General features: G+C 44.2%; 1 protein-coding gene across 4 annotated transcripts in view; it reads left to right on the top strand.

Moving 5' to 3' along the window:
* Positions 1 to 26,807, top strand: part of XRRA1 (X-ray radiation resistance associated 1) — a 94,575-nt gene that overhangs the window by 40,994 nt on the left and 26,774 nt on the right. For all 4 annotated transcript variants that reach the window (XM_062198260.1, XM_062198258.1, XM_062198257.1 and 1 more), the window contains 3 exons: positions 3,547 to 3,680; positions 12,730 to 12,858; positions 13,480 to 13,697. In XM_062198260.1, the coding sequence (XP_062054244.1) occupies positions 12,740 to 12,858; positions 13,480 to 13,697 (337 nt within the window). In that variant the 5' untranslated portion in view covers positions 3,547 to 3,680; positions 12,730 to 12,739. The remainder of the gene's footprint in view (positions 1 to 3,546; positions 3,681 to 12,729; positions 12,859 to 13,479; positions 13,698 to 26,807) is intronic.

Raw genomic sequence — 26,807 nt, 5'->3', positions numbered from 1 at the left:
AGTAGACAGTGAGAAACAGGTGCTAGATGCACCCTCCTTGCCTCTGGGCTTAAGAGGTTCGTAAGCACTTCCCTCTGTTTGTTCTTTAACTTTTCCAAAGAGTACTCTGCTGCCGTGTGTTGTACATTGCACCTGGCAACTTGTCTTCCTCTCTGGTACCATTTCAGATCCCTAGTTCAGCTGCCACCGGGCCATGGGGAGGGGTTGTGACCACAGGCTATGATCCCACCTCTAAGAGTTGTAGGATCCCATAGTTGATCTTGATTGACTTTTTGGAGACCTTACTTTAAATTGGATTGCATCTGATAACGATTATTTATCCAACAAACCCAGGCCAAGTGAATTTATTTACATAAGAGCAGTCCAAAGTTACGAGGCAGAATATAAATGAGAAGAGGAAATCTCCTGTGGAATCATTTGTTTTTATCGCTCTATGATTTGCAAGGGTGCCCTAAGAAAAAGGATAAACCTGTCAAATATCCTGAATTTGCAGCTCACAGAAATGAATATTTGATGTGTAATAAAACTTGATGTGACTCAGCAGGTCCAGGAGCCAGGTTCGGCATCTTCTGCCCTTGTTTGCCAGAAAGGCTGCCTCTGGGAAAAGCCCAGAGAAGAATTCTTCAGGAGTCAATTTAGGAAAACTAAACATTGCCATGATTTGATTCTCTGCTCACTGATCTGACGAAGGTCCAGCTGGAGCCCTGCCCTGGCAGTCCAGAGAGTCTTGGTTCTGCCGGTGCTTTGCCATGCCCCTTTGGTCAAATAGCTTTCCCCTCTGGAATTTGGTTTTCCTCTTCTGTGAAGTTGGGAGACAGTTCTGAACTTCTGTGGCCCATGATTCAAAGACTATTAATCCTATGGAGAGAAAATTTAGGTCTAACAAAATAGCAAAAACAACTAGAACAGTGCTTTCTCTAAGAGGCTGACAATAACTATTTCAACTTTGTGGTCCATATGGTCATAACCAGTCAGCTCTGCTATTGTATAATGAAAGCAGCATAGAAAAGACATAAACAAATTTTACATTCCAATATAACTTTATTTATAATGCTGAAATTTGAATTTCATGCAATTCCCACATAGAACACACAATTACTCTGAATTTTCTTCAACCATTTCAAAGCGTAAAAATCATTCTTGGCTCAGGGCCGTGCACCATAGGCAGCAGGCTGGATTTGGTGCACAGACCACAGATTGTCAACTCCTGAGCTCAAACACTGAGGCAACAGCACAGAAGGGGTGGAGAGTGAGACACAATGAAGTGTTGGATGTATGGGCCTGGAGAGGAGGCAGCTTGGAGAGACCATGGAGCACCTTGGAACCATGTTAAGGAGTTAAAATCTTCTCTTATGGGTAGTAAGGGATCCACTGAAGGGTTGTAGCTGAGGAGTGGTAGGGTCAGAACTGTAGTTTAGAAAAACCACCTGGCTGCTGAAGAGAGACTGGATTGGAGGGAACAAGTATGAGAGAGATGCTAAAGAAGCAGATAGAATCCATAGGTCTTAATGACCATTCAGATATGGGTATGAGGGAGAAACATTTCCCTCGCATTACCTACGCTTATCTGAGCTACCTTTCCAAGCCTTCCTCTTCTCTTCATATCAGCCACTTGTGTGAACCCTCAGACCTTGGCATTTGCTGCTGATGGCGTGAACTCAGCACTCTTTTGATAGCTGGCGCCAAGCCGCCTCCTATGCCATAGGCTTCAGTCATAGCCCAACCATTTGCAGTTCTCAGATCAAGCAAGGCTGTCTTTTACCTCCTGGCTTCAATAGCTTCCACTTGCTAACCTGAGTGTCTTTTTTGTCCTCTTTTTTTTTTTTTTTAAGATTTCTTCATTAATTTGAGAGGCAGTTACAGATAGAGAAAGAGAGAGAGAGGTCTTCCATCCACTGGTTTACTCCTCAAATGACCATAATTGCCAGAGCTGCACCAATCTGAAGCCAGAAGCCAGAAGCCAGGAACTTCTTCCAGGTCTCCTACATGGGTACAGAGTCCCAAGCACTTGGGCCATTTTCCACTGCTTTCCCAGGACGTTAGCGGGGAACTGGATCAGAAATGGGGCAGCCAGCATTCAAACCAGCACCCATATAGGATGCCAACATCGCAAATGGAGACTTAACCTACTATACCATAGCGCTGACCCCTGTGTTTTTGTTCTTTAAAATTTGGGAAATATCTATTCATCTCTGAGGACAGATTCAGTGTCACCTGCTCTATGAAGCATGTCCTGATCCCTGGTTGACCTTGTCATCCCTTTCTTTATGCCCCCACTGGTCTGTGTTCAAATATCTGTCCCAGCCTCATTGCCACTTAAGTTATATCTACAAGGGGTCTTTAAACAGTTTATGGAAAATCAATATTATGAAAAAGCTATGCATGAATTTAAAATTTCTTTGCATCAGATGAACTTTTAATTCATTTCCCACAAACTTTAAAATTCCCCTCATATATGTACCTAGGTTCCCAAGAAGGCTGGGCGCTCCCAAGGGCAGGGACTGGTACAAAATAAATCTTCAACATGGGGTTGATTAATGAAGACATCATGAGGAGGAGGAGGAGGAGGAGGAGGATGGTGGTGGCAGCCAACATTAAGTAAGCAGTTACTATGTACCAGAGTTCAGGCTAAAAGAGTCACTTATTTCCACTTTATAGATAAGGAAAATCACACATCCAGAACTTTAGCCCAGGTTTGCAAAGCCCATCAATTCATTTTCACGACAGAGTTAGAGCGAGCCCACTCCTTCACTGGCAGTGACCTACAGGGTGTTTATACCTGTCTCTATAATGCTGGTGAGGCTGACGGAAGACCTCGCTCCTATACTCTGAGTAACTTGCTGGGACTGACCCCGTTCAGTAGGCTTCACTGTGTGTGTGTGTGTGGGGGGGCCTACTGTGTGCCAGCAGTGTGCTAACCATATCTGAGTAGCAGTACCCCTGTTCTTCAAACATGTGTTCTGCTGTCAGATACCTGCAGACTTTGATAAGTACCCTGATACCTGTTTAGATTAAGCATTCAAAGTCGGGGGAGGAAGAGATTCCATCTGATTGGGGAATTAGGAAAGGTTTTATAAGGCTGTGGATTCAGGTACATGTAAGAAAGGCATTCCTCTTCGAGTGAAAAGCAACGCAAAGATCTGTAGGTGGGATGGTGCAAGGACCGGAGAGGAGTCAGTTTGGCCAGCACCGCGGGATAAACGAAGGTTTGCGGTGGCGGTGAAGGCTAGAAGATAGGTTGGGAACTGACTCTCGTAGGCCTTGAATGTTAATCCCAGAGGTTTTTTTTTTTTTTTCCCAGTGTACCTTTGTTTTTAATTGACACATAGTAATCATATATATTGATGGGACCCAGTGTGACATTTCAGTACATGTATGCAGTATTTACTGGTCAGATCAGGATAACTGGCATATCTGTCACCCTCTGGCTGGGTGGGGACTAAGGCGCTCTGGGAGTTTAGGGGTAAAATAGCTAGTTCCCCCGTTGTGAGTGAGCACCATTGTCACGTGTGATGCTTCTGTTGCCCTTCTGTCTTTGCCTGGCAGTTCTTGGACCTTTCCTTCAACAGCCTGACTGCAGAGGCCATCAGTGATCTGGGGATTCTGCCTCGCCTCCGGGTCCTGCTCCTCACAGGCAACGGCCTCACCTCCCTGCCACCCAATTTGGCCGTCGCAGAGCAGTAAGTTCTACCTCGTGGAATCTGTCCTGGGTGTTGCCTTGGGAGCCTTTCCTGATTATAAGTATGCAAGAAAAAAAATAGCGCAAAGCAGCTTGGAAGTGCCATAAAAATGGGCTGAGTGCTCGGAGAAGGCCATGCACTGAAGCTCTGGGGAGAGGCCTGGAGCAGGTGCCCCCCTTCACTGGGTGCCATTGAGAGAGACCCTGGTGTTTGGCCATCCACTTTCGCTGCTGCTGACTGGTCACTTGTAAATTGTAGATGTTGCTCTTGCCAGACAATTCCCTTCCACGAGCCTTCGGTTCCAGCTCAGTAAGTCTGTTTCCAGGCTGGTGAGTGAGCTTCGTACCTTCCCCCTCAGTGCCTTTCTGAGGCCCTTCCTCCTGGCCAGGATGTACATCTCTCATCACAGCCATCCAAATTAGGGCTTACTGCATACCAGACCCAGCCCTCCACACTTTACCACTGTGAACTCATGTCATCCTCAAAACAGCTCTAAGTGGTAGGTGTCCTCTTGCTATCCCCATTTTGATTATGAGGAAATTGAGGCACAAACAGGTTAAAGAACTTCCCCAGAGTTACAAAGTTTGTCAATGGCAGAGCCAGAGTTAGAACCAAGTCTGTCTGACTTCAGAGACCACAGTCATGACCGCTACATTCTCTTCCTATTTAGATTCTGTACGTAGACCAAGGCCTAGCTCTGGTTCTGCTCCTTTCCCTACCAGAAGCTTTCTCTGACTACCTTAGCCCATGCCCTTTCCTGCTTTCTCTAAGCCTCAGTTAATGTAATGTTTTCCCAGTAAGTTTAGTACTTAGCTTGTTCCGCTGTGACATGTGCCTCATAAATATATATGTACCTTTATAATAGTAGGTAGGTGGATGGTGTATATAACCATCCCAAGTATATTGTTTTTTTTTTTTAAAGATTTATTTTATTTACTTGAAAGACAGAGTTAGAGAGGTAGAGATAGAGAGGTCCTCCATCCGCTGGTTCACTCCCCAGATGGCCGCAATGGCCGGAGCTGTGCAGATCCAAAGCCAGGAGCCAGGAGCTTCTTCTGGATCTCCCACATGGGTGCAGGGGCCCGAGGACTTGGGCTATCTTCTACTGCTTTCCCAGGCCACAGCAGAGAGCTGGATCGGAAGAGGAGCAGCCGGGACTAGAACCAGTGCCCATATGGGATGCTGGCACTTCAGGCCAGGGCATTAATCCGCTGTGCCACAGCACCAGCCTCCCCCCCCCCCCAAGTATATTGTGAGTTCAGTGAGGGCAGGGGCTCTGTCTTACTTATCTTTGATCTGGAGCACTGAGATGATGACCCAGTACTTTGCACACAGTAGGTATTCAGTAAATGTTAACCAACTTGGAGATGGTGATGTTGAAAGTCATGGTGATAATATTCATTGCAATCATGGCAAATATAATGGAGCTCTCTGGTGAAAATGGAGGCTTGGCTTAGTCGCTAAAGGGGACTGTGATAAAAGTAGTGATTATTCAGGATTTCATTAGTTAGGGTTCTTTTGTTTGCAAATGAAACAAATCCAGTTTCAACTAGCTTAAACAAAAGAGAATGTATTGGCTTATGTGTCTGAAGAGTCCTAAGGTGGATCTGGCAGATTCATTTAACTGGGTGCAAGTACCCAGGATGTTATCAGGGTTCTGTGTGTTAGCACTGTTTCTTGGTCATGAGTGCAGCTCTGTGGCTCACTCTCTATCTCTCACTTGCTCTAACATGCAAATGCCTTTGTTTCCCTTGGTATAGACTGCATTTCTAGGCTGTATTAACCAGATAAAGAATACAAAAACCCCTGGATGTATTGCAAATAGATGGGCTTCATTTATTTATTCTCAATGGAGAGAGAGAATAGTTGATATTTAATTATGGAGAATTTCAAACACCTGTAAGAATAGAGTCACTAGTAAAATAAACTCCCATGTACCTATGTCCCAACAATGACCTGTCTCCTGTCAATACTGCCATTGCTGCTACACCACTGCTGCTGTTGCTGCCACCAGAAATTCTAACACCAGACAAGAGAGCTGTTTTTCTCCCTCCTCTGGCTATCAGCTCTTACTCATCCCTTCCTTGATAGTTGGATGCCAGCTGGAAAGGCATTCTGGGAAGTGTAGTTCAGGAAGTGACTCCAGACCCTCCAGGACATAGCATACAGGGAAGGTATGAAGGCCGAGAGTAAATAGGCAGTGATCCAACCCTGAGAGCCCCGACATCTAATCTCTTCCTCTTCTCCATGTTTAAATTCCAAATGACATTAACAACCACAACATGCCTCACCTAAACAAAAGAATATTTCCTCATACACTGAGGACATTTTTACTGTCCTCTAAAAAGGAAAAAGGGAGGAGAGTATTTGGTGTGGTGGTTAAGACATCACTTAGAATACCCACCTCCAGGCTGGCGCTGCAGCTCACTAGGCTAATCCTCCGCCTTGCGGCGCCGGCACACCGGGTTGTAGTCCCGGTTGGGGCGCCGGATTCTGTCCCGGTTGCCCCTCTTCCAGGCCAGCTCTCTGCTGTGGCCCGGGAGTGCAGTGGAGGATGGCCCAAGTGCTTGGGCTCTGCACCCCATGGGAGACCACGATAAGCACCTGGCTCCTGCCATCGGATCAGCGCAGTGTGCCGGCTGCAGCACGCCGGCCGCGGCGGCCATTGGAGGGTGAACCAATGGCAAAAAGGAAGACCTTCCTCTCTGTCTCTCTCTCTCACTATCCACTCTCTGACTGTCAAAAAAAAAAAAATTAAAAAAAAAAAAAAAAAAGAATACCCACCTCCAACACCCAACACTGGGAGTAGCTGGGTTGTAGTCCTGGCTCCGCTTCTGATTCCAGCTTCCTGCTAATGTGCACCCTGGGAGGCAGCAGTAATGGCTCAAATACTTGGGTAACTGCCACCCACGTGGAAGACCTGGATGGAGTTCTGGCTCCTGCTGTAGGCATGTAGGGGATTGACCAGCAGATGAGAGACACCTCTGTCTGTCTGACTTGATTTTCCAGTAGTTTTTAATCTGTGGTTTGTCAAATCAATAGGGGGCTGACTCTAGTGTCTACAGTTAGTTACTTTTGCTTAATGGTCAGGGGGCCAGTGGGTGCTTAGAAATCTGCTGTCAATAATTTAATGCTCCTTTACCCTCAGCCAGCATCTCCCTGGTCCTGTTTGTTTAACTGATGCGCTAAGCATTCACTCTGGAAGGGTTTCTGTTTTTATTTTTATACAACATTGTACCTCTGTAAGGCTTTTAGTTTACATTTGGCCACCTCAAAGTATTTGTAACCTTAGTTGATCACTTTAAACACCGTGACACCCTGTTGGACAGTCAAATAATGTTTTTCTTTCTTAAAGATTTATTTTTTATTTACTTGAAAGGCAGTTATCGAGAGGAGAGACAGAAAGATCTTCCATCTGCTGATTCACTCCCCAAATGGCTGCAATGGCTGGGGCTGCATCAGGCTGAAGCCAGGACCACGAGCTTCTTCCAGGTCTCCCATGTGTGTGCAGAGGCCCAAGCACTTGGGCCATCTTCTACTGCTTTCCTGGGCCTGTTAGCAGGGATCAGAAGTGGAACCGGTGCCCATATGGAACGCTGGTGTCACAGGAAGAGACTCAACCTGCTATGCCATACACTGGCCCCTGCAAATAATCTTTACATTCAAACTTTAATGCCCACAAAGCAACGAGGTCTTTTTAAAAAAGATTTATTTGAAAGATGGAGTTACAGATAATGCAAGGTGCAGGAGTTTGTCTTGTGTTAGAGGTTTCCTTGTGTGCTCCAGATAGCAGGACAGCAAGAAAATTAACTAAGATGGCAGTACCCTGAATTTGTGTGGGCTTTATCTCCATCTTATTGCACACAAGTATCTCACAGTAGCATCTGGGGTGTTAGCAACTTTTCCTGCTCACCAGGTCCAATGAGCATGATGGTCTGTGAGAACAAGATCTTATTTAACAGATTATTCGAGGGCTCAAGAGCAGAGCTAACCCTGAGGGAAGAGGACTGAGGTATACTGTTGTCCTTGTCAGGTAAAAGTGCATAACTGATAAAAAAAAAAAAATTTGTGAAGTCCTTAGCTATATCCATGGTGCCAGGGGCTGTGTTGATTTTCTATAGTAAAAAGGTTCCGCACCTGGAACAGCTGGTGAAATGGGAGTCACCAAATAATTAAGCTTACAATAATCTAGTCATTTTTCAAGATCTGTCTTCCATGCAAGCCAAACAAACAAGCGATGCTAGGCAGGGATGTCACAAAAGTCATTGTTCTTCCACCTTTCTAATCTTGAGTGATGGCAGTAATCTCTGCGGTCACCTCAGGAGTACACTAGGAAGAAAAGTTCCTGGGGCTTCAATTGGCACTTCCTCCTAGAAGAGCTCTCACTTTGTTGGTCAGTAAAGAAATGTGGGTATTTTGCCAGTAGCTTACTGTGTCTATTTTATTATAGGTTCAGGGCTTAAAGTTCAGAAGATAGAATTGAGGCAGAGAAAAAACTAGAATACTTGGGAAAGGATCAGACCACCAAGAAAGAGTCTAAAGAGTAAGGAAAACAGTGAGTTGAGGGTAGACAACTAGAGAGCATCAGCATTTAAGAGGTTGCCAGAGAGCAGCTCACAGAGCTTATTGAGTGTAGGCAGATAGGTACTAAGAAAACCATGAAGGTGATACTTGTCTGGAGCCCTGCAGCTTCCAAAGCACAAAGATTTCAATGGATTCTCTGATGTGGGAGGAGGAGTACATTTATTCTCTGCTTTATACATAAGGAAATGGAATTACAGGGTGCTAGAGACTTGCCTTTATTCCTGTAAAAAGGCCTTCATTGAAAACAAGAATGATGAATTCAATACATAAAGAAAAAAGATCCATTCAAAAGTCTAGAGGAGCAGGTGTTTGGCACAGCAGTTATGATGCCACTTGGGGTGCTGCATCCCCTTTCAGAGCACCTAGGTTTGAGGTCCTGGGTCTGCTCCTGACTCCAGCTTCTTGCTAATGCACACTCTGAGATGCAGCAAGTGATGGCTCAAGTCCGTGGGTCCCTGCCACATCGGAGGCCTGGATATTGTGGTGGCAATCTCAGAGGAGATGAAAGGCAATGTGATCCATCAAGTTTAAAATTCCTTCTTGGTCTCCCATGTGAGTGGCAGGGACCCAGCCACTTGAGTCACCACCTGCTGCCTCCCAGAGTGTGTACCTGCAGGAAGCCGGAATTAGGAGCAGAGCCAGGACCCAGACCCAGGCACTCTGATGTAGAATGCGGGCATCTCACAGCGTGTCCTAACTGCCAGACAAAACACCCATCTTAAGTCAATATTTCTAGCCTCATCCAAAGTCTTACACTGTGAAGTAAAAAAAAAAAAAATCCTCTTTTACTAAATAGATAGAAGATTTGGTCCCAGAGATGCTCCCTAGCAACCAGAAGTCACACAGCCAGCAAAGCAACAGCAACAGAAGCCAGAGCTCAGAGCTCCTGATCCCTGTTCCTGTGCTGCTTGTAAAATGGCACACGAACTCCCACTGCTGAATCCAACCCCGTGGTGTACCATTAAGCGTCTAAATTAATGAAGTTAAATCTGTCAGAGTTCAAGTGGTTTTAATTCCTCTTGCCAAGTGAGGGGATAACACTTTGAACAGCTGGAAGCCTTGGATTCTGCCACCAGGGTGGGTCCCGTAGGAGAGCCCGATGCTTTGCTCTGAAGCTCTGAAGCCTGGCATCTGTTCTCTCCCATCTGATGTCTGCCTCCCACTTTAAGACATCTGTTTTAGCCGGCGCCGTGGCTTAACAGGCTAATCCTCCGCCTTGCGGCGCCGGCACACCGGGTTCTAGACCCGGTTGGGGCGCCGGATTCTATTCCGGTTGCCCCTCTTCCAGGCCAGCTCTCTGCTATGGCCCGGGAAGGCAGTGGAGGATGGCCCAAGTCCTTGGGCCCTGCACCCGCATGGGAGACCAGGAGAAGCGCCTGGCTCCTGGCTTCGGATCAGCACAATGCGCCGGCCGCAACAGCCATTGGAGGGTGAACCAACGGCAAAAAGGAAGACCTTTCTCTCTGTCTCTCTCTTACTATCCACTCTGCCTGTCCAAAAAAAAAAAAAAAAAAATTAATAAAAAAAAAATTTAAAAAAAAGAAACTCACCTCTTAAAAAAAAAAAAGACATCTGTTTTAGAGATCGAAATGAAACTTGCCCAGGTTGTGATTAGGGTGGGGCTTTTTTCTAAAAAAAAAAATTATTTATTTATTTAAAAGCAGAATTAGAGAGGGTGGGAGGAGAGAGACAGAGAAATCGATCTTCACTCCCCAAATGGCTGCAATGGCTGGAGATGGACCTGTCCAAATCTAGGTCTCCAACCTAGGTGCAGGAACCCAAGTACTTGGGGTATCCTCTGCTACTTTCCCAGATGCATTGGCAGGGATCTGGATCAGAAGTGGATCAGCTGGGACTTGAACCAGTATCCATATGGGATGCCGGCACCGCAGGTTGCAGCTTTGCCCGCAATGCCACAGTGCTGGCCCCAGGGTAAAGCTTTAAAAAGGCAAAGCAGCATAATTTCTCACAAGAGATGAAACAGAACTGGCTTCTCCATTCTGGAGCTTCAGAAGAATTTTTTGAAGGCTTATTTCTTAACTGTTTCATACTAGACTAAAAAAAAAATAAAGATAGGCCAATTAATTATAAATCAACAGAGCTACTGCAGAGCATTCTGTAACTGCTCTCAGGCAAAGATGATTATAATTCAGTGTGTGGAAGCAGGCATTTAGCCTAGTGGTTAAGATGCCCCTGTACCACATCAGAGTGCCCATCTTGGTTCCAGCTCCTGACTCCAGCTTCCTGCTAATGCAAACTCTAGGCAGTGGTGATGGTTCAGGTCACTGGGTTCCTGCCACAATGCTGGGAGACTTGGATTATGTTCTTGGCTTCAGCCTGCCCCATCCCCCATGGTTGCAGGCATTTGGGGAGTGAACCAATGGATGCAAGATCATTCTGCCATCGTGTGTGTGTATAAGAGAGAGAGAGAGAGAAAAATTCAGTGTGTGAAAGTTGATCTTTCCAGGAAGGGGGAAGAAGTCACCTGTAACCTTGAGATCCCATGAACTCACCACTTCCTTCTCCATTGGGTGTCTCTGGGCTTTGACATTGAAGCCTATTCGCACACTGCTGCCACGACTTGCTCTTAAGCCTAATCTATTCTGTCTGTTTAGTCTTAACCATCTTGGTTATAATCTACAGAAGTCTGTCCATGTTACAGTAAGCAAATGGGCTGGAGAGGGGCAGATTTACTGTGAGCACATTGAGGAATCTCAGAGCCGTGCCTCAGGGACATGCTGAATGTAGGTCCTGAGCACTGTGGAGCAGCCTGGAAGCTGTGTCTCTGCTTTCTCATCTGCTTCTCTCTGTGGCTCTCCACACCTTTCTTCACAGGTGGGCTCTGTGTGTGTCTCCAGGCCCCACGGCGGGAGATGTGGCTGCCCAGAGCTTCTCATTATGTGACGCATCCAGCCCCAAGGAGATGCTTTTTTTCTCCCCCTCTTTCATGGTAGTTGGGAGCACAGCAAGTTCTTTCTCCTCTCTTGCTGTTGGACTCACGTATTGCCTCCCTCAGGCTTGCCCCACTGTGTGTGGTGTGTGCACCTGTGCCACAAGGATTGTAAGCTCCTTGAGGGGAGGGATGTGGCATTTTTCTCCCTGTATTCTTTTTTTTTTTTTTTTGACAGGCAGAGTGGATAGTGAGAGAGAGAGACAGAGAGAAAGGTCTTCCTTTTTGCCATTGGTTTACCCTCCAATGGCCGCTGCGGCCGGTGCACCACGCTGATCCAGCGCCAGGAGCCAGGTGCTTCTCCTGGTCTCCCATGGGGTGCAGGGCCCAAGCACTTGGGCCATCCTCCTCTGCACTCCCGGGCCATAGCAGAGAGCTGGCCTGGAAGAGGAGCAACTGGGACAGAATCCGGTGCCCTGACCGGGACTAGAACCCAGTGTGCCGGCACTGCAGGCGGAGGATTAGCCTATTGAGCCGCGGCGCCAGCCTCCCTGTATTCTTAGTACCTAGTGTGTTAAAGAAATTTGTGAGTGCGATGAACCAAGTGGATCATCATGTACCCTCTCTAAGTTTACCTGTGATTACTCCTGACCTCAGGTCTGCTGTTCCAGTCAAGCCCTGAACTCGCTGCCTACCTTTGTTAAGTTTGCTCTAGCTTAGACAGCGGCTGCCGTCTTCCCACCCGGTAGTCCTCACGGAGCTGGAAGATGAGACGCAGAGGTGGAAAAGACTTGACTCTAAAGGCAGGCAGACTGAGCTTCTGCTTTGAGCCTTGCCACTTTCCCATGATGAGACTTCAGGCAAGTTGCCTTGAGCTTGAGTCGCCTGCCTTTTACATTTAAATAGAATCACCTAGGCCTCATCCACCTGGAGACACAATTGAGGTCACATTAAGGGTAGCAGCTGAAATGCTACCCCTTCCCATGCATCTGCATTATTCAGGCCAGTTAGCTCTCACTCTCAGGTGTTTCTGAATGTGCTCAGTTTGAGCTGAAGAAGAGACTTCTCAGCTTCTCACTGGCATGTGCACTTGAGAGGAGACCCCCCCGCCATGCAGCCAGACAGTTACTCAGCCCAGCCCACCACACTGCATGCAGTGGCAAAGCTGTGGCCTGCATTGTCGGCTGGCCACCAGTGCTCAGGGTCACATAGCATACCTGGGAGTCTTCCCTGAGCTCAAACCATGCAGTGCTCCCCCAGGCACAGCCCTGCCCCACTCACCGTTTGCCAGGACCATTCCTAGTGCCCTCCCCCTGGCCTGCCCTGCCCTGTCTCTGGGATGTGCATGACCTTTGTCCTTACAGGTGACTGTGTGTGCAAGTGGGGTTTGGGACAGGAGTCTGTGGGGGAAGGACTGCACTTACTGTCCACCCCACAGGGACCTCTGATGGGCACTTGAGAATTCCCCAGCTGGTGGGAACTTCTCCCGACTGATGACTTGCCTTCCATTTCTTCGCAGAGATGGTGGAACTTATCTCTTGCTTTGCTCATTACCCCAAATTTTTGCACTTACAGGGAAGCATCCATGACATCGCTGACAAGAAAGAGGTACCTGCTGAGGTTCCCAGCGCTGGAGACCCTGATGCTGGATGACAACAAACTCTCCACCCCCAGTTGCTTCACCAGCCTGGCTGGGCTCAGGAGGTAATGCCACAAACACCTCTCTGCTGGCCCTCCCTGAGTGCTGCAGTGGAAGCCCAAGGGCCTGGGGTTTAACTCCCAGCTCTGCCGCTTGGATACCACTGTGTAGCCAGGGCTAAGTCATCTCCCCACTCTGAGCTTCAGCTGATCAAAGAAGTGGGGCATCAGGAAGGACATTTCTGATCGTGTGACTGGTGAGAACTGGCAAACGGGGAGCTGTCACCCCAGACAGTACCCCTGGCCTGAGGGAGGGGACAGGGAAAAACAAATCTGAAAGGGAAGTTTGCTGACTTCTAATTCAGTTGAAGGAAAAAAGGGAAGAAAAAATGCTGGCAAATGATTAAGCTTTAGATCCTTAAAAATTGACTCTGGATTCAGCCACTGTTTACTGAGTGTACTATCACGTGCCATTTATATATCATCTCATTTAATCTTCACGAAAACCTTGAGAGATTGGTAAATGTTATCTCCATTTTAGAGCCAGGGATATTGGGGCACACAAGGCCAGTCACTGGCACAAGCCCACACAAGCCTGATTCTGTGTTCCTTCCCTAAAGTTGCTTGGTAAATATCCCTGAAGTATCATTACTGCTGTGATTCTGTATTCGCTTTCCTTAATTGAAGACTGAAGAAGTTAAGCCTGGACCAAAACAGGATTTTCCGGATCCCGTACCTACAGCAGGTTCAGCTCCGCCAAGGGTCAGGGGACTGGGCTGGAGGCAGGGCAAGTCCCAGGAAAGAGCTCCCATCTGTGCCACAGCCCAAGCCGTGGATGTCTGACACATCAGATGAGCAGCCGGACTACACTGTACTGCCTATGAGGAAGGACGTCGACCGCACAGGTGAGCCACGCCTCGTGTCCCAGAGATGCCAGCCCCTTGTGAGCGTGTGTTCTGCCAGTCTGGCTCCCTGGGAGCAGCTCCACTGTAGCTGTCTCTTCAGCAGCAAGAACTGTTGTGGCCGGCACCGCAGCTCACTAGGCTAATCCTCTGCCTGCGGCGCCAGCACCCCGGGTTCTAGTCCCGGTTGGGGTGCCGGTTCTGTCCCAGTTGCTCCTCTTCCAGTCCAGCTCTCTGTTGTGGCCCAGGAAGGCGGTGGAGGATGGCCCAAGTGTTTGGGCCCTGCACCCACATGGGAGACCAGGAGGAAGCTCCTGGCTCCTGGCTTTGGATCAGTGTAGCGGCCATCTGGGGGGTGAACCAACGGAAGGAAGACCTTTCTCTCTGTCTCTCTCACTGTTTAACTCTGCCTGCAAAAAAAACCAAAAAAACCCACAAAAAACAAAAAACTGTTGCAATGGTTTCCTGTCTGGTTCTATCAGTTCAGATGTTTTTGAAATCCAATTAAAAGTGGGATAATTTTTCTTTAATCTCAAATATCAAGAAATGCAGAAGCAAGTCTTTTCAGAGAGGTTCGCTTGTGTGGTGTGGTGCATGGAGGTCCTTGAGGCTCAGGTCCTGGCTTCCTCTCTGCCAGCCTTAGCCTGCTTGCTCTCCTGTAGGTGGTTCCCATGGGGGTCTCAGGCCCATGTGACAGCATTCAGAGGCAAAATGGAAGAAATGTCTCCTTTATTAGAAACTAGCTCTCTCTGGCACACGAGTCTATTTCTGCATTATGTATTCTGGTCCACTGATCTAGCTTTCTGTTACTGTGCCACATGCTTTATTTCCCATTTATTTTAAATTGAGGAAAATCACTCAATAAAATATAGAAAACTTGTATAGAACTAGAATTTTTTTGAGATGAGTACTCCCCTTTTTTTTTGCATTAACATGTAGTTTTATTAAACCTTGTTCCATTTTCTCTTAATTAAATGTGTGTAATATCCATAAACATTTAAAGCATTTGCAAATTTTTTTAAAAATTGTAACTAGTTTTAATAAATTCAATATAGTTCATAGCTAGAATTCTAAGAATATATTGATATTCCATCCCTCCCTACTCCTCGCCCTTCCTCTCCCTCCTTTCTTTTTTTTCTTAGATTTTGAGATAGCATATTTTAAAAATACATTACAGGAAAAAAAGCTTAATGCTTCACCAAATAAGAAGTTTAACAAGCAGACTAGTGAGAATTTAGACAACAGATATAAACAATAATTGAATGGAAAAATGATCATTTTACCCATATACAGTAAATTTTAAAGTAATCACAGATCATTAAAAGTATAGTAATATAACACTCTTAACCATTGGTCTGACAAAGGTATAAAACAAAGATTGACAAAGCATTTGAAGTAATATTGACATATCCAGGCATTTCTTTCTTTCTTCCTTTGTTTTTGATTTTTTAAAAAAAATTTAGCTCCCACATGTAAGGGAGACAACATGCAATATTTAACTTTTTGTGTCCAGCCTATTTCACTCAACATGATGCCCTCCAGTTGCATCCATTTTGATGCAAATGGTAGAATTTCATTCTATATTTCTATAGCTAAATATTCCATTGTGTATGTATACCACATTTTCTTTTTTTAAAATATTTTATCCATTTATTTGAAAGGCAGAGTTACAGAGAAGCAGAGGCAGAGAGAGAGAGAGGTCATCCATCGCTGGTTCACTTCCCAAATGGCCACAATGGCCATAGCTAGGCTGATTTGAAACCAGGAGCCTGGAACTTCCTCCAGATCTCTCATGTGGGAGGGGCCCCAGGACTTGGGCCATCTTCTACTGCTTTCCCAGGCCATAGCAGAGAGCTGGATCAGAAGTGAAGCAGCTGAGACTAGAACTGATGCCCATATGGGATGCTGGCACTGCAGGCAGGGGCTTTTACATGCTATAGCACAGCACTGGCCTCAATATATACCACATTTTCTTTATCCATTCATCTGATAATGGACACGTTGGTTGATTCCAAATTTTGGCTGTTAAAAACAATGCTAGTGTAAACATGGTGGTGCAGGTCTATCTTTAATAAAACATACAACATGTTTATGTCTTTTGTGAATTTACCCAGAAGTAGAATTGCTGGATCATACAGCAAGTCTATAGCTAGTTTTTTAAAAGTTTTTTTTAAAGATGTACTTATTTATTTGAAAGGCAGAGTTGCAGAGCAGAAGCTGGGAGAGAAAGAGAGAGAGAGAGAGTGTCTTTGATCCGCTGGTTCACTCCCCAATGGCCGCAATAGCTGGAGCTGGGCAGATCCAGAGCTAGGAGCCTGTAGCTTCTTCCAGGTCTCCCATTCGAGTGCAGGGACCCAAGTCCTTGGGCCATCCTCCACTGCCTTCCTAGGCCATAGCAGAGAGCTGGATTGGAAGTAGGGCAGCCAGGACTCTAACCGGCACCCATATGATGCATGGCACTACAGGCATCAGCTTTACCCACTGTGCCACAACGCCAGCCCCTATTTCTAGATTTTTTATTCTTTTTTTTGAAAGTTTTTATTTAATAAATATAAATTTCATAGGTATAGCTTTTTGGAATATAGCAGTTCTTCCCCCCCATACCTGCCCTCCCACCCCCAGTCCCTTTCCACCTCTTACTCTCTCTCCCATCTCATTCTTCATTAAGATTCATTTTTAATTATCTTTATATACAGAAGATAGATTCTATACTATTTCTAGTTTTTAAGGAATCTCTATGGGGCTGGTGCAGTGGCTCTGCAGGTTAAGCTCAACCTGTAACACCAGCATCCCATTTGGGCACCCGTTCGAGTCCTAGCTGCTCCATTTTCAATCCAGCTTTCTGTTATGTGCCTGGAAAAGCAGTGGAAGATGGCTTCAGTTTTGCAATCTTATGTACTAAATTTAGGTCACTGATCCATCTTTTTTTATTATTATTATTTGACAGGTAGAGTTATAGACAGAGAGAGACAGAGAGAAATGGCCACCATGGCCGGAACTGCACCAATCCGAAGCCAGGAGCCAGGTGCTTCCTCCTGGTCTCCCATGCAGGTGCAGGGGCCCAAGCAGTTGGGCCATCCTCCACTGCCCTCCAGGGCCACAGCAGAGAGCTGGACTGGAAGAGGAGCAGCCAGGACCAGAACCCTGCACCCATGTGGGATGCCGGCACCACAGGCAGAGGATTAACCAAGTGAGCCACGGCGCCAGCCCCACACTGATCCATCTTGAGTTGATTTTTGTATACCATGAGAAGTATAGATCTAACTTCATTCTACATATAGATATCTCGTTTTACCAGTACCATTTGTTGAAGAGATTATCCTTATTCTACTGTACGGCATGAGCACTTTTATAAAAAATCATTTGTATGGATGTGAATTGATTTTTGGGCTCTCTATTCTATTCCATTGATCTATGTGTCAGGTTTTTTTTGCCAGTACCATGCTGTTTTAAGTACTATAGCTTTTTTTTAAAGTCATGTGAATGGGACCTTTTTAAAAAATATTTATTTATTTATTTATTTGAGAGGTAGAATTACAGATAGGGAGATCTTCCGTCCATTGGTTCACTCCCCAAATGGCTGCAATAGCTGGAGCTGAGCCAATCCAAAGCCAGGATCCAGGAGCTTCCTCTAGGTGTTTCACAGGGGTGCAGGGGCCCGAGCACTCGGGCCATCTTCCACTACTTTCCCAGGCCATAAGTAGAAAGCTGGATCAGAAGAGGTGCAGCCTGGACATGTCCATATGGGATACCAGCACTGCAGGCAGAGGCTTAGCCTACTATGCCACAGTTTCAGCCCCAGTAACATAGCTTTGTAGTATGCTTTGAAGTCAGGTGTTACGTTGCTTTTAACATGATTTTTCTTGCTCAGGATCACTTTGGCGATCTTTTTTGGGTCCTTTGTGATTCCATATGAATTTTAGGACTATTTTTTCTAATTCTGTAAATAATGTCATTGGTATTTTGACAGGGATTGCACTGAATCTGTAGATTGCTTTAGGTAGTATAGACATCTTAATGATGTTCTTCCAATTCATGAGCAAGGAATATCTTTTAATTTTTTGTGTGTCTTTGATGATTTCTTTCATCAGTGTTGTTAATTTTCATTCTAGAAATCCTTCACTTCTTTGGCTAGATTCATTCCTAAATATTTGATTTTTTTGTTGGCTATTGTGAATAGGATTTATTTCTTAATTTCTCTTTGAGCCAGTTCATCATTAGTGTATATAAAAAATCTTGTTATTTATATGTTTATTTCATAACTTGCAATTTCACTGAATTGGCCTATCAATTCTAACAGCTTTTTGGTGGAGTGTTTGGGATTTTCCATGTACAACATCACGTCACCTGCAAACATGGATAGTTTGACATCCTCTTATGCAAATTTGATGCCCTTTATATTTCTTTCTCCTCCCTAATTTCCCTTGCTAAAACATCTAGTACTATACTGAATAAGGGTGATGAAAGTGGACATCCTTGTCTTGTTCCAGATCTGAGGAGAAATGCTTTCAGCTTTTCTCCGTTCAGTATGATATTGGCTGTTGGTTTGTCTTATATAGCCTTCTTAGTTTTGAGATATGTTCCTTTTGTACCTAATTTGTGAAGGGTTTTTGTCATGAAAGGGTGTTGAATCTTACCAAATGCTTTCTCTGAATCTATTGGATGACCATATGGTTTCTGTTCTTCATTTTGTTGATGTGATTTATGACGTTAATTGACTTACAAATGTTGAACTGCCCTTGCATTTCTGGGATAAATCCCACTTGATCATGATTTATGATCTTTTTGATATGATTTTGGTTTTGTTTGCTAATATTTTATTGAGAATCTTTGCATTTATGTTCATTAAGGATATGGGTCTGGGCCGGTGCCGCGACTCAACAGGCTAATCCTCCGCCTTGCGGCGCCGGCACACCAGGTTCTAGTCCCAGTCAGGGCACCGATCCTGTCCCAGTTGCCCCTCTTCCAGGCCAGCTCTCTGCTGTGGCCAGGGAGTGCAGTGGAGGATGGCCCAAGTGCTTGGGCCCTGCACCCCATGGGAGACCAGGAGAAACACCTGGCTCCTGCCATTGGATCAGCGCGGTGTGGCGGCCGCAGCGCGCCTACCGTGGTGGCCATTGGAGGGTGAACCAACGGCAAAAAGGAAGACCTTTCTCTCTGTCTCTCTCTCTCACTGTCCACTCTGCCTGTCAAAAAAAAAAAAAAAGGATATGGGTCTGTAGTTTTCTTTTCAAGTTGTATGTTTGGTTTTGGTATCAAAGTAGCCTCACAAAAAAGTTTGACAGAGTTCCATCCTGTTTAATATTTTGGAATAGTTTGAAAAGTGTTGGAGTTCTTCTTTGAATGCTTTATAGGATTTAGTAGTAAAGCCATTAGACCTCAGACTTTCCTTTGATCAAAGACTTTTCATTACTGCTTCAATCACATTGCTTGTTATGAGTCTGTTTAGATGGTCTGTATCTTTTTGATTTGATCTTTATAGGTTGTATATATCCAGGAATCTCCATTTCTTTGAGGCTTTCCAGTTTATTAGCGTATAGTTTTTTGAAGTAGTTTCTTATCATTGATTGTATTTCAGTGGTGTCGGTTGTAATGTCTCCTTTTTCATCTCTTATTTATTTGAATTTTCATTCTTTTTTTCTGTGTTAGTCTGTATAGAGGTTTATCTATTTTGTTCTCAAAAAGCAGCTTTTTCACTTTGTTGATCTTTTGTATTTTTTTTAGTTTCAATTTCATTTATTTCTGCTCTGATCCTTGTTTTTTCCCTCCTCCTGCTGATTTTGGGTTTGGTTTTTCTAAGTCTTCAAGATGTATCTTTAGATCTTTGAGACACTTCTCCTTTTTAAATGTAAGTTCTTATTGCTATAAACTTCCCTTTTAATACTGCTTTTGCTATATTCCACAGATTTTGATATGCTGCCTTTTCATTTTAATTTATGTCAAGAAAGTTTTTCACTTACTTTTTAATTTTTTCAGTGACCTACTGATAATTCAGTAGCATATTGATTAATTTCAAATTATTTATGAGTGTTCTGTTTTTATTGATTTCTAGTTTTATTCTGTTATGGTTTAAGAAGATACATGATATGATTTCAATCTTTTTAAATTTACTGAGAATTGATTTGTGGCCTTATATATAGTCTATCTTAGAAATTGTTTGATGTGATGATAAGAATGTGTGTTCTGTAGCTATTGGGTGAAATATCGCACAAATGTCTGTTAGGTCCATTTGCTCCATAGTATGTTTCAACTCTTGTACTTTATTCTTTTATGTTTGGATGATCAGTCCATTGATAAGAGTGGGGTGTTGAAATTACCTACTATTATTGTGTTGAATATCTCTTTAGGTCAAATAGTATTTGCTGTATGTATCCTGGTGGTCTTGTGTTGGGTGCATATATATTTATGATACTTCTTGCTGAATCAAACCTTTTACCAACATATAATGTCCATCTTTATTTCTTTTCACAGTTTTTATTCAAAGTCTGTTTTTTCTGATATCAGGATAGCTACTTTTGCTTGTTTTGGGTTTCCATTTTCCTCATATATCCTTTTACAGTTTTCACATTCCATGTTTGTGTATCTTTGTGAAGTGAGAGTGAGTTTCTTGTAGATAGCATGGGGGGGGGCGTCTTGGTGTTTAATATGTTCAGCCAACTTAAGTCTTGTGCCTGGAGAATTTACTCCATTTACATTCAAGGACAATATTGGTACGTAAGAATTAAAACCTGTTATTTTGTCGACAGGATACTGATGATGTCTGCTCTGTTAGTGAATTTGGTGGTGTCATGTGTTTTCATGATGTTTACTTTTTTATTATTTTTCCTCTCTAAAAAGATTTATTTATTTGAAAGTCAGTTTTTTTCCTGAGAAAAAATCTTATTTAAGGAATATAAACTTCATACATTTCATAATTACAACCTTAGGAACAGGTGATTCTTCCTACCATACCTACCCTCCCGCCCACAGTCCCACCCCTCTTCCTCCTCCCTCTCCTATTTCCATTCTTATTTTTTACTAAGATCTATTTTCAATTAACTTTATGCACAGAAAACTAACTCTATGGTAAGAGTTTAATAAACAGTATTAAAAAAAGTTCCTCAGCAGTCAAGATAGAGGCTGTTCAAAATCATTGCTCTCAAAGTATCAATTTAAATTCTATAGATTGCCTTTTAGGTGCTCTAGTAGTTACCACAGGTCAGGGAGAACATGGTATTTGTCCTTTTGAGACTGGCTTATTGAAATAAGTATGATGTTTTCCAGTTTCATCCATTTTTTTAAGATTTATTTTTTTTTATTTGAAAGAGTTACAGAGATAGGTAGAGACAGAAAAGAGGTCTTCCATCCGCTGGTTCACTCCTCAGATGGCCACAACGGCTGAAGCTGCGCCGATCTGAAGCCAAGAGCCAGGAGCTTTCTCCAGGTCTCCCACATGGGTGCAGGGGCGCAAAGACTTGGGCCATCTTCTATTGCTTTCCCAGGTCATAACAGAGAGCTGGATAGGAAGAGGAACAGCCAGGACTAGAACCAGTGCCCATATGGGATGCTGGCACTTCAGGCCAGGGCTTTAACCTACTATGCCACAGTGCTTGCCCCCCTCTCATAATTTCTTATCCAGTCTTCAGTTGAGAGGCATTTGGGTGGATTCCATACCTTAGTTATTGTGAATTGAGCTGCAATAAACATGGGGGTACAGATAACTCTTTGACATGCTGGTTTCATTTCCCTTGAGTAAATTACCAGGAGTGGAATGGCTGGATCATATGAAATATAGATCTATATTCAGATTTCTGAGGTATCTCCATACTGTCATCAATAGTGGCTGTTCTAGTTTACATTCCCACTAACAGTGGATTAGGGTACCTTTTCCCCCACATCTTCACCAGCATTTGTTCTTTCTTGATTTCTGTATGAAAGCCATTCAAACTGGGATGAGGTGAAACCTCATTGTGGTTTTGATTTGCATTTCCCTAATGCCTAGTGATCCTGAGCATTTTTTCATGTGTGTGTTGGCCATTTGGATGTCCTCTTTTGAAAAATACCTGTTTAAGTCCTCTGCCCATTTCTTAACTGGGTTGTTTGTTTTGTTGTTGTGGAGTTTCTTTATCTCTTTATATATTCTGGTTATTAATCCTTTATCAGTTGCATAGTTTGCAAATAATGTCTCCCATTATGTCGGTTGCCTCTTCACTTTCCTGACTGTTTGTTTTGCCCTGAGGAAACTTTTCTTTCTTTTTTAAGATGTTATTTATTTATTTATTGAGAGGTGAAGTTACAGACAGTGAGAGGGAGAGAGAGGGAAAGGTCTTCCTTCCATTGGTTCACCCCCCAAATGGCCGCAATGGTCGGAGTTGCTCTGATCCAAAGGCAGGAGCCAGAAGCTTCTTCTGGGTCTCCCACGTAGGTGCAGGGGCCCAAGGACCTGGGCCATCTTCTACTGGTTTCCCAGGCCATAGCAGAGAGCTGGATCAGAAGTGGAGCAGCCAGGTCTTGAACTGGCGCCCATATGGGATGCTGGTGCTTCAGGCCAGGGCGTTAACCCACTGTGCCAGACTGCTGGCCCCAAAATCCATTTTTAATTATCTTTATATACAGAAGATCAATTTTATACTAAGTAAAGATTTCAACAGTTTTCACACACACACAGACACACAAAGTATAAATTACTGTTTGAAGACAGGTTGTATCATTAATTCTCTAGTACAACTCATTAAGAACAGAGGTCCTACATGTGGAGCAAGTGCACAGTGACTCCTGTTGTTGATTTAACAATTGACACATTTATTTATTTATTTATTTATTTTAAGGGAAAAGGTTTATTGGGAAAAACCCAGCAGACCAGAGGGAAGGGGCAAAGAAGGAAAAAGAGAGGAGGAGAGTGTAAGAAAGAGAGAGAGAGAGAGGAGAGGAGCTATCGAGAAGAGAGAGAGCAGAGAGAAGAGAGACGAGAGGGGGAGAGGAGAGGAGAGAGCGAGAGAGGAGAGAGGGGCCGAGAGTGAGGAGAGAGCAGAGAAAGAGGAGAAGAGAGACACGTGTTCAGGAACAGGTCCTTTTAAAACTTTGCCATGGCCAGCACCGTGGCTCAATAGGCTAATCCTCCACCTGCAGCACCGGCACACCGGGTTCTAGTCCCGGTTGGGGCACCGGATTCTGTCCCGGTCGCTCCTCTTCCTGTCCAGCTCTCTGCTGTGGCCCGGGAGTGCAGTGGAGGATGGCCCAAGTGCTTGGGCTCAGCACCCGCATGGGAGACCAGGAGAGGAACCTGGTTCTGGGCTTCAGATCAGCGAGATGCGCCGGCCGCAGCGGCCATTGGGGAGTGAACCAATGGAAAAAGGAAGACCTTTCTCTCTGTCTCTCTCTCTCACTATCCACTCTGCCTGTCAAAAACACACACACACACACACAAAACAACTTTGCCAGAGGGCGGACAGGGAAGCAGGAGCAGCGAATTCCATTAGGATGGGTGTGGAGCTTCACACTGGTGGTTGGGCCATGTGGCCACCTGGCTTCCAGCAATGGTGGTGGGGGCTAGAACCTAGGATGGAATTGACACTCTTATTTATGACATCAGTGATCACCCGATGCTCTTGTCATGAGTTGCCAAGGCTGTGGAAGCCTTTTGAGTGCACAAATTCTGACATTATCTAGATAGCGCCATAATCAAAGTGGAAGTTCTCTCCATTCAGAGAAAGGTACCTCCTTCTTTGATGGTCCCTTCTTTCCACTGGGATCTCACTCACAGAGATCCTTCATGTAGAATATTTTTTGCCACAGTGTCTTGGCTTTCCATGCCTAAAATGCTCTCATGGGCTTTTTAGCAGATCCTAATGCCTTAAGAGCTGATTCTGAGGCCAGAGTGCTGTTTAGGGAAGTGTATGTTATTCTATGAGTCAGCTGTATGGCCTGCTTCCCATGTTGGATCATTCTCTCCTTTGTAATTATATTGTTATTGGCAGACACTTGGTCTTATTAAAGTGATCCCTTTGACACTTATTCCTATCTTTATGATCAGTTATGCACTTAAAATGATCACTTTAACTAGTACAATGGTATTAGTACCTACCAACCTAATGGGATTTGGAGTCCCATGGCACATTTTTAGCTTTACCCATAGGTGTAAGTCTGTGGGAACGTGTGCTGAACTGTACATCTCCTCCCTCTCTTATTCCCACTCTTATTTTTTAAAAGGATCAATTTTCAATTGGATTTAAACACCTAAGAATAATTCTGTGTTAAGAGTTCAACCAATGATATTAAGTAGAAAAAGGAAATATTAAAAAGAATAAAACAGTAAGCTGTTCCTCGACAGTCAGGATAAGGGCTGATCAAGTCATTGCTTCTCATAGTGTTAGTTTCACTTCTACAGGTTTCCTTTTAAGTGCTTAGTTAGTTGTCACAGATCAGGGAGAACATATATTTGTCCCTTTGGGACTGGCTTATTTCACTCAGTATAATGTCTTCCAGATTCCTCCATTTTGTTGCAGATTACCAGATTTCAATTTTTTTTTAACCACTGTGTAGTATTCCATAGAGTACATATCCCATGTCTTAGCTATTGTGAATTGAGCTACAATAAACATGGAAGTGCAGATAGCTCTTTTATTTGCCAATTTAATTTCCCTTGGGTAAATTCTGAGGAGGGGGATGGCTGGGTCGTACGGTAAGGCTATATGCAGATTTCTGAGGTTACTCCAAACTGTCTTCCATAGAGACTTTACTAGTTTGCATTCCCACCAACAGTGAATTAGTCTATCTTTTTCCCCACATCCTCACCATCATTTGTTGTTTGTTGATTTCTGTATGAAAGCCATTCTAACCAGGGTGAGGTGAAACTTCATTGTGGTTTTGATTTGCATTTCCCTGACAGCTAGTGATCCTGAACATTTTTTGATGTATCTGTTGGCCAATTGGATTTACTCTTTTGAAAAACGTCTATTGAGGTCCTTGGCCCATCTCTTAAATGGGTTGTTTGTTTTGTTGTTGTGGAGTTTCTTTATCTCTTTGTAGATTCTGGTTGTTAATCCTTCATCATTTACATAGTTTGCAATAATGTCTCCCATTATGTTGGTTGCCTCTTCACTTTCCTGACTGTTTCTGTAGACGTTTGGATTGATTTCTGGTGTTTCTATTCTGTTCCATTGGTCTATCCATCTGTTTTTGTACCAATACCAGGTTGTTTTGATTATAACTGTCCTGTAGTATGTCTTGAAATCTGGTATTGTGATGCCTCTGGCTCTGTTATTGTTGTATAAGATTGCTTTAGCTATTCTAGGTCTCCTGTGCCTCCTTATGAATTTCAGCATCACTTTATTCAGATCTGAGAAGAATGTCTTTGGTATTTTGATTGGTATTGCATTGAATCTGTAAATTGCTTTTGGAAGAATGGATATTTTGATAATATTGATTCTTCCAATCCATGAACATGGAAAATTTTTCCATTTTTGTATCTTCTTCTATTTCTTTCTTTAAGATTTTTCTCATCGTAGAGATCTTTGACATCCTTGGTTAAGTTTATTCCAAAGTATTTGATTTTTTTTGTAGCTACTGTGAATGGGATTGATCTTAGAAATTCTTTCTCTGCCATGGCATTGTCTGTGTATACAAAGGGTGTTGATTTTTTTTTTTTTGACAGGCAGAGTGGACAGTGAGAGAGAGAGAGAGAAAGGTCTTCCTTTTTGCCGTTGGTTCACCCTCCAATGGCCGCTGCGGCCGACGCATCGCGCTGATCCGAAGCCAGGAGCCAGGTGCTTCTCCTGGTCTCCCATGCGGGTGCAGGGCCCAAGGACTTGGGCCATCCTCCACTGCCTTCCCGGGCCATAGCAGAGAGCTGGCCTGGAAGAGGGGCAACCGGGATAGAATCCGGCGCCCCAACCGGGACTAGAACCTGATGTGCCGGCGCCGCAAGGTGGAGGATTAGCCTGTTAAGCCATGGTGCTGGCCTGTTGATTTTTGTGTATTGATTTTATATCCTGCTACTTTACCAAACTCTTCTATGAGTTCCAGTAGTCTCTTAGTGGAGTTCTTTGGATCCCCTATATAAAGAAGCATATCATCTGCAAATAGGATAGTTTGACTTCTTCTTTCCCAATTTGTATCCCTTTGATTTCTTTTTCTTTCCTAACAGCTCTGCCAAAAACTTCCAGTACTATATTGAATAGCAGTAGTGAGAGTGGACATTCCTGTCTTGTACTGGATCTCAGTGGGAATTCTTCCAACTTTCCTGCATTCAATATGATGCTGGCCGTGGGTCTGTCATGAATTGCCTTGATTGTTTTAAGGAATGTTCCTTCTATACCCAATTTGTGCTGGGTCTTAGTCCACCCGTACAAGGATGGACTGGGTCCGAGGAAAGGTAAGTGCGCCGCTCGCCCGTTCCCCAGCCTCCCGATCCCGGAGACAATCAGACGCAGCGGGGAGCCAAGTCTAGCAAGGACTCGTTTACTTCCTGTGTAACAGAACCTTTTATAGCACAGAACTGCAGAGTCATTGGGGCAGGGCTAAGGACCAACCAATCACTTAAACGGTCATTTTACAGGGGGATTTCTATAGGACTAGCCATATGTCTATACACTTGTTACTAGTTTTGTTACCTCCCCTGATGTTGCATAGCCAATTAGTTTTAGTGGTAAACAACTTTGGATTCCGCCCACCTTACTTCCTTTGGGCACCATCATGTAACTAATTTCCCCACAAATTTGCTTGGAGTTTTCATCAAGAAGGGTGTTGTATTTTATCAAATGCTTTCTCTGCATCATAGGGTTTTTCTTCTGCAGTTTGTTAATGTGGTGTATCACATTGATTGATTTGTGAATGTTGAACCATCCCTGTGTACCAGGAATAAATTCCACTTAGTCTGGGTGGATGATCTTTCTGGTGTGTTGTTGGATTCTATTGGCCAGAATTTTATTGAGGATTTTTGCATCTATGTTCATCAGGGAAATTGGTCTGTAGTTCTCTTTCTCTGCTGCATCTTTCTCAGGTTTAGGAATTAAGGTGATGCTGGCTTCCTAGAACGAATTTGGGAGGATTTCCTCGCTTTTAATTGTTTTGAATAGATTAAGAAGAATTAGAGTTAGTTCTTTTTTAAATGTCTGGTAGAATTCAGCAGCAAAG

The sequence above is a fragment of the Lepus europaeus genome, chromosome 7, assembly GCF_033115175.1.
Source record: "Lepus europaeus isolate LE1 chromosome 7, mLepTim1.pri, whole genome shotgun sequence".
Taxonomy (NCBI): domain Eukaryota; kingdom Metazoa; phylum Chordata; class Mammalia; order Lagomorpha; family Leporidae; genus Lepus; species Lepus europaeus.
The sequence above is the reverse complement of the archived record's forward strand: the minus strand, read 5'-3'. Positions and strand labels throughout refer to the sequence as shown.